The 12096-nt window shown below is 43.2% G+C and overlaps 1 protein-coding gene across 2 annotated transcripts in view; it reads left to right on the plus strand.

Annotated features, from left to right (window-relative positions):
* The window catches only part of spsb3b (splA/ryanodine receptor domain and SOCS box containing 3b), a 29201-nt gene that overhangs the window by 9845 nt on the left and 7260 nt on the right, over nt 1-12096 (plus strand). The window contains exons 1-4 of one of the 2 annotated variants that reach the window (XM_014158854.3): nt 1179-1285; nt 9626-9752; nt 10923-11112; nt 11441-11628. In XM_014158854.3, coding sequence (XP_014014329.1) covers nt 9633-9752; nt 10923-11112; nt 11441-11628 — 498 coding nt within the window. In that variant the 5' untranslated portion in view covers nt 1179-1285; nt 9626-9632. Of the gene's footprint in view, nt 1-1178; nt 1286-9625; nt 9753-10922; nt 11113-11440; nt 11629-12096 lie in introns of those variants that run through there. The other variant, XM_014158853.3, reaches the window with a different exon arrangement.

Below are 12096 nucleotides of genomic sequence, written 5' to 3' on the forward strand. Positions count from 1 at the left end.
TCAGGTCACTATCCAAAGGGTAACGTGCGAGCGCATTTTGTGAAATTTTTTCAAAATGTTCCATTACTGTACTTAGAAGCATGTCAAACGCTGTTTAAAATCAATTTTTATGATATTTTTCTCATAAAATAGCGATAATATTCCAACCGGACAATGTTGTATTCATTCAAAGAGGAAAATAAAAAATAGCAAGGTCTCGTGAACGCGCATCTCCAGTCTCTGTAACCAGGCAGTCCACTGACAAACTGTGCTGCTGTTATCTGCCCAGAGACAGGAGACGCCTCAATCCGGTTTCTGAATGCTTTAGAGAGCCTTAAAGTGTCACGTAACAGCTCAGATACTGTAATTTCGATAGAGATGCAACAGAAGGACTACAAATTGTCAGACAGGCCACTTCCTGCTTGGAATCTTCTCAGGTTGTTGCCTGCCATATGAGTTCTGTTATACTCAGACACCAATCAAACAGTTTTAGAAACTTTAGAGTGTTTTCTATCCAAATCTACTAATTATATGCATATTCTAGTTTCTGGGCAAGAGTAGTAACCAGATTAAATCGGGTATGTTTTTTTTCACCCGGCCGTGAAAATACTGCCCCCTATCCACAACAGGTTTTAAGGAAGCTTTGAGGCCACATACTGCAAGTGCGGTCATGCAGCCTTGGCCTCTATTGAATTTTGTGATTAGGATTTCTGTACCTACCCTAGAACCCTTTTCCCCCCCCCTCGCGTGTGAATTTTAATGACTGCAGACGTTGCATTTGCTCTAAAACAAATGTTTTAAATGTCGCTTATGCTTTGGCCCTTGACGTTCAGGAATGCCACCTTTCTCATTTTGGCTATAAAGGTAATTCATTTCCCTTGAATATTTCCTGATGTTCATAAAGGTAAACTTAAAAAAATATATTTTTGTAATATCAAATTTTGACAATATTATCAAATAAATATTTACTGTCTGTTCCGAATTCTCATGCTTTATCTAACCAGGGCAATGAGAACATGCATCAATAAGTAAAGCCTGTTAATACTGCCACAAATGACACCTACATAAAGCCACAATACAAACTCTACCAGAATTTTATATCTACCCAATCTAGATAGGCAAATTAGCATAGACTCCTCCCTTTTAGCACACTTATCCAATCAGTGCTAGGTGTGGGCGTGTAAGGGTATTGTTGCTGTCTGGTGTGCAGGGAACTAGGTCACTGAGCAAGTTGCACCTGTCACACTCAGGAGTCTGGTATAGAAGACCTACCATGCAAAATAGATCATAAGAAGACAACTATAAGGTAGGAACCTTTTCCTAGTTTAATGAAAGTCGGGGGGCAGGTAGCCTAGCGGTTAAGAGCATTGGACAAGGCACTTAACTATAATTGCTCCTGTAAATTCTCTGGATAAGTCTGTCTGCTAAATGACTGAAATTTAAATGGCTATTGTGTTATATATTAGACAGTCCTTATATATTTGACAGTCCTTAGATATCAGTTAAGTATAGCCAGCCTATGGCTTTTAAGTGAATCAAAAATGTCAACTTTAACGGTGTACAATGACAAATTACACTTTTGGTTCAACTAACTGTATTACTATGTAATGAATATATAGGAAATCATTAGGGACTTATGGATTGGAAAACCAATATTTACTTAAATTCAGGGAGAAACTACTTACATATAAATGTTTACTAAATAACCCATTGCATCTTGGACATAAGGAAGTAAGCTAAGAGCAATGCAAACTTGGCTCTGAATAAAAATGTATTAAGAAAATAAACAACCTATGTGTTTGGTGCTCATGCATAAAAAGAAATGGGTTGAGCTTGTATCCAGATAACATACATTTGATTTTGATTGACGTGGAGCCATGGATGCAGCCTGCGTTACTCAGATGACGGTGATAGAGTATATAGGCTAAGCACTGTTAAAGTGAGGCGCATCAGACTCCCTTATCTAAACCATTGGCAATTATCTGGTGCACCTGTTTGGACAGCAGTCTACCCAGCTGCCACCTGTTTTCTGTGGAAACATTAGGCCTAAGCAAGGCATGCCATCAGTTGCAGATTCCATGTCGGCTCAACTCCTCTCAGCATACATTATTTGACCCCAAATCAAATCCTTATCATAGGGACATAAGTGGGCCTCCACCCCCAACCCCCATCCGATTCCCCCAACCCCACCCAGGGGCTTAATAATTTATGATCACATCACTCGATGCAGTCAGTGGGTCAAACATTATCACTGTTGATCTCGTGAACTGGCTCACAGACTGCAGACTCACTGCCAAAGTGGCACACTAGAAGGCATGTTGGATTTAAAGGTCAAACTTACATGTGGAAACAGTCCATATGGAGCAACAGTACTTCAACCTCAAACAAGGGAGAATATAGGTTAGCAACTCCAGAGTTCAGTTTGTGTGTTTTTCTGTGGAGCCTATATGTTTCAAGCAGGCTAGGGGTCAGTTCTATTTAAATTCAGGAAGCTAACTGAAATTCCATTTCAATTCAGTTAAATTCCAATTTCAGACATTCTAAATTTCCCATAGTTAAATCAACGTTGACTTCACTGTAAAAACGGACTTTTGCACAAATCAGCTATTTTGACCACTTCCCCAACAAGTTAAACAAAAATTTAGAGCACATGACATCTTTACCTATTTTTCTGCTATTCAAATCTGGAATCGGATTAGAAAAATATAATACCAATCCAGAGATACAGCTATTTAAGTAACCATATCAACTACTTTTTCTTACAACTTTTAGATAAAACTGAAATTTTGACCACTTTCCCAACAAGGTAGACAACTATCTTCTATCAAGCAAGAGATACAGCTGTTTTAGTGACCACATCAAATAGCTTAATGAAAGTAACTTCCCACTGTTGAATTAAAGTTGGAATCCGTTGCTGTGACACTACCACGTCCGTATGCAATATTACAACAACAAATAGGTTACTCCAACCAACAAACACTGTTTTATTCCCTCAGACATCCTTACACATCATGCACACGCGATAGAACAGCAGAGCATGTACTACAATTTTTATTTCAATACGTTGCTGATCTCCTTTTTATATATATTTTTTTTTTACCCCCCTTTTCTCCCCAATTTCGTGATTACGATCTTGTCTCATCGCTGCAACTCCCCAACGGGCTCGGGAGAGGCGAAAGTCGAGTCATGCGTCCTCCGAAACATGACCTGCCAAATCACGCTAACACCAACTCGCTTAATCCGGAAGCCAGCCGCACCAATGTGTCGTGGGAAACGCCGTTCAACTGACGACCATTGTCAGACTGCAGGCGCCCGGCCCGCCACAAGGAGTCGCTAGAGCGTGATGAGACAAGTAAAGCCCCCCCGGCCAAACCCTCCCCTAACCCGGACGACGCTGGGCCAATTGTGCGCAGCCCTATGGGACTCCCGGTCATGGCCGGTAATGCCACAGACTGGAATCAAACCCGAAGTTGTAGTGACGCTGCAACACTGCAATGCAGTGCCTTAGACTGCTGTGCCACTCGGGAGGCCATCATCTCTTCCTTTTAAAGAACAAAACGATAACAATTTTATTTTTTTATTTCACCAGGTAGGCAAGTTGAGAACAGGTTCTCATTTACAATTGCGACCTGGCCAAGATAAAGCAAAGCAGTTCGACACATACAACAACACAGAGTTACACATGGAGTAAAACAAACATACAGTCAATAATACAGTAGAAAAATAAGTCTATACAATGTGAGCAAATGAGGTGAGATAAGGGAGGTAAAGGCAAAAAAGGCCATGGTGGCAAAGTAAATACAATATAGCAAGTAAAATACTGGAATGGTAGATTTGTAGTTGAAGAAAGTAGAAATAATGGGGTGCAAAGTAAATAAATACAGTAGGGAAGAGGTAGTTGTTTAGGCTAAATTATAGATGGGCTATGTAGAGGTTCAGTGATCTGTGAGCTGCTCTGACAGCTGGTGCTTAAAGCTAGTGAGGGAGGTAAGTGTTTCCAGTTTGAGATTTTTGTAGTTCGTTCCAGTCATTGGCAGCAGAGAACTGGAAGGAGAGACGGCCAAAGGAGGAATTGGCTTTGGGGGTGACCAGAGAGATATACCTGCTGGAGCGCGTGCTACAGGTGGGTGCTGCTATGGTGACCTGTGAGCGGAGATAAGCCGGGACTTTACCTAGCAGGGTCTTGTAGATGACCTGGAACCAGTGGGTTTGGCGACGAGTATGAAGCGAGGGCCAGCCAACAAGAGCGTACAGGTCGCAGTGGTGGGTAGTATATGGGGCTTTGGTGACAAAACGGATGGCACTGTGATAGACTGCATCCAGTTTATTGAGTAGGGTATTGGAGGCTATTTTGTAAATGACATCACCGAAGTCAAGGATCGGCAGGATGGTCAGATTTACGAGGGTATATTTGGCAGCATGAGTGAGGGATGCTTTGTTGCGAAATAGGAAGCCAATTATAGATTTAACTTTGGATCTGAGATGTTTGATGTGAGTCTGGAAGGAGAGTTTACAGTCTAACCAGACACCTAGGTATTTGTAGTTGTCCACATATTCTAAGTCAGAACCATCCAGAGTAGTGATGCTGGACGGGCAGGCAGGTGCAGCCAGCGATCGGTTGAAGAGCATGCATTTAGTTGTACTTGTATTTAAGAGCAGTTGGAGGCCACGGAAGGAGAGTTGTATTGAAGCTCGTCTGGAGGGTTGTTAACAGTGTCCAAAGAAGGGCCAGAAGTATACAGAATGGTGTCGTCTGCGTAGAGGTGGATCAGAGACTCACCAGCAGCAAGAGCGATATCATTGATGTATACAGAGAAAAGAGTTGGCCCAAGAATTGAACCCTGTGGCACCCCCATAGAGACTACCAGAGGCCCGGACAACAGGCCATCCGATTTGACACAACAATAACAAATGCGCCTGGGGCGACTAGTGGCGCTGTTTCACCTGTCGCGGATCTCATCTTTAACTGGGGAAGCACATAAAACTGATTATAATCTGGGTAGTTTGGGTCATGGATGCTGAATGGCTTAAACAGTATTAAACAATATACACTGCTCAAAAAAATAAAGGGAACACTAAAATAACACTTCCTAGATCTGAATGAATGAAATAATCTGATTAAAAACTTTTTTCTTTACATAGTTGAATGTGCTGACAACAAAATCAGACAAAAATAATCAATGGAAATCCAATTTATCAACCCATGGAGGTCTGGATTTGGAGTCACACTCAAAATTAAAGTGGAAAACCACACTACAGGCTGATCCAACTTTGATGTAATGTCCTTAAAACAAGTCAAAATGAGGCTCAGTAGTGTGTGTGGCCTCCACGTGCCTGTATGAACTCCCTACAACGCCTGGGCATGCTCCTGATGAGGTGGCGGATGGTCTCCTGAGGGATCTCCTCCCAGACCTGGACTAAAGCATCCGCTAACTCCTGGACAGTCTGTGGTGCAACGTGGCGTTGGTGGATGGAGCGAGACATGATGTCCCAGGTGTGCTCAACTGGATTCAGGTCTGGGGAACGGGCGGGCCAGTCCATAGCATCAATGCCTTCCTCTTGCAGGAACTGCTGACACACTCCAGCCACATGAGGTCTAGCATTGTCTTGCATTAGGAGGAACCCAGGGCCAACCGCACCAGCATATGGTCTCACAAGGGGTCTGAGGATCTCATCTCGGTACCTAATGGCAGTCAGGCTACCTCTGGCGAACACATGGAGGGCTGTGCGGCCCCCCCCAAAGAAATGCCACCCCACACCATGACTGACCCACCGCCAAACCGGTCATGCTGGAGGATGTTGCAGGCAGCAGAACGTTCTCCACGGCGTCTCCAGACTCTGTCATGTCTGTCAAGTGCTCAGTGTGAACCTGCTTTCATCTGTGAAGAGCACAGGGCGCCAGTGGCGAATTTGCCAATCTTGGTGTTCTCTGGCAAATGCCAAACGTCCTGCACGGTGTTGGGCTATAAGCACAACCCCCACCTGTGAACGTCGGGCCCTCATACCACCCTCATGGAGTCTGTTTCTGACCGTTTGAGCAGACACATGCACATTTGTGGCCTGCTGGAGGTCATTTTGCAGGGCTCTGGCAGTGCTCCTCCTGCTCCTCCTTGCACAAAGGCGGAGGTAGCGGTCCTGCTGCTGGGTTGTTGCCCTCCTACGGCCTCCTCCGCGTCTCCTAATGTACTGGCCTGTCTCCTGGTAGCGCCTCCATGCTCTGGACACTATGCTGACAGACACAGCAAACCTTCTTGCCACAGCTCGCATTGATGTGCCATCCTGGATGAGCTGCACTACCTGAGCCACTTGTGTGGGTTGTAGACTCCGTCTCATGCTACCACTAGAGTGAAAGCACCGGCAGCATTCAAAAGTGACCAAAACATCAGCCAGGAAGCATAGGAACTGAGAAGTGGTCTGTGGTTACCACCTGCAGAACCACTTCTTTATTGGGGGTGTCTTGCTAATTGCCTATAATTTCCACCTGTTGTCTATTCCATTTGCACAACAGCATGTGAAATGTATTGTCAATCAGTGTTGCTTCCTAAGTGGACAGTTTGATTTCACAGAAGTGTGATTGACTTGGCGTTACATTGTTGTTTAAGTGTTCCCTTTATTTTTTTGAGCAGTATATATGTATGCATGTATGCATGTGTGACAAAAAAACTCTTACTATTGTTGGTAACCAGTTAATAATAGCATTTAGGCAGTGGTATACTCCGCAATGCGTCGTGCATAAGAACAGCCCTTAGCCGTGGTATATTTAAGCAGTAAGGCCCAAGGGTTGTGGTATATGGCCAATATACCACGGCTAAGTGCTGTTCTTAGGCAGGATGCGAAGCGGAGTTATTATTAAGCAATAAGGCATGAGGGGGTGTGGTATATGGCCAATATACCACAGCTAAGGGCTTTTCGTATGCAGAACACGAAATTGAGTGTCACGGCTGTCGAAAGGATCGGACCAAAGTGCAGCGTGGTTGTAGTTCCACAATTCATTAAATCCGTGAAACTTTGCAAAACATAAATAACTGAATTTACAAAACAACAAATCGTGACGCAGAGAGAAACAAACACTACTCAAAAGATAATCACCCTGGAAGAAAAACCCCTACTTAAATATGATCTCCAATCAGAGGTAACGAGGACCAGCTGCCTCCAATTGGAGATCAACCCCGAAAAAACCAACATAGAAATAGAAAAACTAGAACTTAAACATAGAAAAACACAAAACACCCCCTGTCACGCCCTGACCTACTCTACCATCGAAAATCACATCTTACTATGGTCAAGACGTGACACTGAGTTATAATTAAGCAATAAGGCATGAGGAGGTTTGGTATATGGCAATTATACCACAGCTAAGTGCTGTTCTTATGAACGATGCAAGTGTCTGGATACAGCCCCAAGTCGTGGTATATTTGTAAGGATCGACGCTGGTAGACGAGAAACAAGTACAGGGAGTGAACATTTTAATTAGCAACGGACATGGAACAGGACAGGACAGCGTCTAGACATGAACACAGAACGACATTAATGCTGACACAGGGAACAAACTGAGGAGCAGACAGAAATAGGGAAGGCAATCAACAAAGTGAAGGAGTCCAGGTGAGTCCACTGAGCACTGATGCGCATAATGTTGGTGACAGGTGTGCGTAATGAAGGGCAGCCTGGCGCCCTCGAGCGCCAGAGAGGGAGAGCGGGAACAGGCGTGACAATATTGGCCATACACCACAAACCCCCGAGGTGCCTTATTGTTATTATAAACTGGTTACCAACGTAATTATAGTATTTTTTGGGGGGGGTCATATCCGTGGTATATGGTTTGATATACCACGGCTTTCAGCCAATCGGCATTCAGGGCTTGAACCACGTGGCTTGTAATGACCATTAGCCTGCCATTTAGCCTACCTATCTACAACAGTAATTATTACTGCTGCAGTGTACTGCTACTACTTCTACAACTACTAGGACTACTACTACCACTGTCAATACTAGTCTACTTCTACTACTGGCCTACAGTCACTACTGCAACAGTCACTATTCCACCACTACTGCAGCAGTGCTGTAAAGTACTTAAGTAAAAAACTTTAAAGTACTACTTTGCGGTATCTGTACTTTACTTTACTATTTATAGTTTGGACTACATTTACTTCACTACATTCCTAAAGAATATAATGTACTTTTTACTCCATACAATTTCCCTGACACCGTAAATAATTAATTACATTTTGAATGCTTAGAAGGACAGGAAAATGGTCCAATTCATGCACTTATCAAGAGAACATCCCTGGTCATCCCAGCTGCCTCTGATCTGGCGGACTCACTAAACACACGTGATTCATTGGTAAATGATGTCGACGTGTTGTAGTGTGGCCCTGGCTATCCGTAAAAAAACAAGATGGTGCTGTCTGGTTTGCTTAGAATAAGGAATTTGAAATGATTTATACTTTTACTTTTGATACATAAGTATATTTAAAACCAAATAATTTTAGACTTTTACTCAAGTAGTATTTTACTGGGTGATTTTCACCTTGAGTCATTTTCTATCAGGGTAGGTTTATTTTACTTAAGTTGTGTGTGTGTGTGTGTGTGTGTGTGTGTGTGTGTGTGTGTGTGTGTGTGTGTGTGTATAGGGTACTTTTTCCACCTCCTGTACTGCAGTCACTACTTCTGCTGTTACTTTCCCACCACACTAGCCTCCAACAACTTCTACAAAAAATACTTTTGGACAGCTGAAGCAAGTCACACAATTTTTCTTGAAAAATGACCCTTTCTAGTTTCAGTTTAATTCCTGAATTGACCGAATTCAAATGGTATTGACCCCAAACCTTTGTTTCAGTGCTGTCTCAAGGACTAGTTTTGGGCTCCAGAGTGGCGCAGCGGTCTAAGGCACTGCATCTCGGTGCAAGAAGCATCACTATAGTACTTCGTTCACATCTGGCCGTGATTGGGAGTCCCATAGGGCGACACAATTGGTCCAGCGTCGTCTGGGTTTGGCCAGAGTAGGCCGTCATTGTAAATAAGAATTTGTTCTTAACTGACTTGCCTAGTTAAATAAAAATACTTGGCATCTTGTATTGCCCATAGAGGTAAGGGGGTAGGGGTGAAAGAGGATACAATCGACCTAGTTTGCCTGTTTGTATAATGTTTGAAGTGAGTTAGTTGAAATGAACACTTGCTCAGTGCTGTCTCCCTTTCAGTATTTGAAAAACAATCTTGTGTCATTTCTTATGCCAAATGACATCCCTATCTGGATCATGTAACCCAAATAAACCAATAAAATCAATGTTGTTTCCAAATATAATATATTTTATTAGATGCTACATCAACGCCATTGATATTTCAACTTCACCACTACATGTGACTGAGTATTTTAACTGATCATATTGTTCCCACCAGCAGGGCATATAAATGATTCAAGTTGAACGTGTGTAGTGTGATCTTCGAAACATATTTCGCCTAGTTTCAAGTAGGGCAATGGGATGCACATGTCTGCCAACATAAGTTCACCATGCTGAAATTGTGGGATATAGGTTATAAAATTATATTACTAATGTTTTATGACAATCCTTTGTATTGTATATTATGTATGTTATATTTCATTTATTTGTGATTTTTTTTAATTTTATTTTCCTTCCTGTCCCTTTAGAGCGGCCATGCTACGGAGAAGCAGGAACAGCCAAGCTCCGCACTACGTGTGGAGCGACATCCGACGAGACATTGACGCCGTGGTACTGGTGAATGACAGAGAAGAGTGGGGCGACGAACACACACAGGTGAGAACCGGGAGAAGGGGGATGGATGGAAGTGGGGGGGGGGGGAGTAGGTTATATTTACCATTGTAAATGCAACCTATATTTGTTTATTTATTTTCCCTTTGCTACTTTAACTATTTGCACATCATTACAACACTGTATATAGACATATGACATTTGAAATGTCTTTATTATTTGGGAAATTTTGTAAGTGTAATGTTTACTGTTCATTTTTTATTGTTTATTTCACTTTTGTTTATCTATTTCACTTGCTTTGGCAATGTAAACATATGTTTCCCATGCCAATAAAGCCCTTATATTGGATTGAGAGGGAGTGGGGCAGTGATAGAGGGGGCAGTGATAGTGATGGAGATGAGTGAGAGAGAGAGGGACACAGAGGGAGGAGTGCAGTGGTGAGAAGTAAAAGGTGGGAGGAGTGGCGCGAGGACTACAGGTGGTTCGAAAAAATAAAGAATAGAAAGGGTGGAGTGATGAAAGGTAAGAGTGTGTGTGTGTGTGTGTTTGGGGCAGACCCAGAGAGGCGTTAGGGTAGAGAGGGGGTGATAAGAGTTGAAAGAGCAATGGGAGAATGCTGAGACAGAGAGAGCACGAGGCCACGGCATGATCGAAAATATGACCTCGTTAGAGCCAGTAGTTTTCCATGGTGGATTCAACTGTCTCAAAATGGCTGTGTCTACTGAATGGGACTCCTAAGACATGGATGGTCCGTATTTGTGGCACAGGTCTATTTTTAAATGTTGGCACACCCTGCTTGCGCTCCAATGGGAATGCAAGGGCTCTCTTTAGGGAAAGGGTCAACCTATAGAAGCTTTAAAGAACCTGAACGAGCTCGGTGCTTTAGTTGAGGTAACCGACTGAGGAGAGGTTGCAGTGCACAGTATTTCCAGACGTTTCTCAAACAGGACCTACTAAGCTAGTTTTTGGTTTTGTCTTAATTTAAGCCAAGCTAGTCGATTATTTGATTATAATTTTTTTTTTTAATTGTTTTTAATTTTTTTTTTTTTTTTTCTTTCTGAAAGCACTCCGACTGCGAATTCCTCAGATTTTCACAAATTAGTCTTCTCAAGTGTGGTTCAGTCCACCTGTTCTCTCAGTTAAAACTAGGGACATTCTCAAATGTCCAACTCGGTAGCCTTGACCATCTCTGTCTATCCCATGTGCGTCAATCAGATCAGCGACTCGGACTCAGAAGTGGATTACCTGGCCGTCACCCCGGAGGTGACAGACGTTGTGTCCGACACGGTGCCTGTGACAGGGGAGTCCTACTGTCACTGTGACGCCCAGGAGGAAACAAGCCCTGGGGCTCTGCTGCAGGGCTTCCAGCCCCTCAACGACTGCCTGTGTGGAGAGGAGGACAAGGGTGTGTAGTGGGAAGGATAGGAACAGGGTTGGGGAACTATGGATCTGTGTATGTCTTTCACTTAGTCTGGTCTGTGTTTACTGTATAGGTGAATTAATAATTGTCTCCTCTTTGTACTGTCAAGCGATGTCAGTTTCTGTGTTCTGATGTGGGCTGACAATACTGTGTGCGCAGTATGTGTGTGTCCACGTTTTGAATGGATGTGGAGCTATTATGTATATGAGCATGCACAGTATAGCTTAAACATTGTTCCTGGAAAATGCAGCAGGTCTTATCAATGGATGGGTCATGAATTACTGTGGATAACCATCATATTGTCTCTATGCAGGTTTTGACTGGGTGTGGGACGAGGGCGTTAAGTCCAATGCAGCGCTCCTGAGCTGTGACAACCGCAAGGTGAGCTTCCACTCTGAGTACAGCTGTGGCACAGCCGCCATCCGTGGCACCAAGGAGCTGACAGATGGACAGCACTTCTGGGAGATCAAGATGACGTCACCCGTCTATGGCACAGACATGGTACGTACGCAAAAAACATCCAGGTCAGGAATTACCCTAAGTGGGTTAACCTTAACCCTTACATGTTTACAGATACTGTAGGCCCACAGTATAGCTACAGTATAGACAGGGGTCAAATTGTTAAAAGTTAACAAGTGTCGTGGAAATTCAACGAAAGTCTGTAGGAATGTTGAACATGTAGAGACTTGTTAACTAAACTTAAGGCTACAAGTTATTGTACTCCCGATGGCGTTTTCGCTGATATCCCAAATGATGAAGTTCTAAACTGAAAATTCAACCACCCCCCGAGACTGAGTCGGAAACTGGCTCTGTTTCCCAGTCTATCCTGTCTCAGGTGAGACTTACTATGGACAGAGTACTCCATCTACAGTGGACTGATACAGTGCCATCCCAGTTATAATACATGTTGATACCAGAAAGTTTCACTCTTCCCTTCTGAATTTGCCAATGTATTTTATAAATTTGGCA

This window comes from Salmo salar, chromosome 19, assembly GCF_965601325.2.
Source record: "Salmo salar chromosome 19, fSalSal1, whole genome shotgun sequence".
NCBI classification, from domain to species: Eukaryota; Metazoa; Chordata; class Actinopteri; order Salmoniformes; family Salmonidae; genus Salmo; species Salmo salar.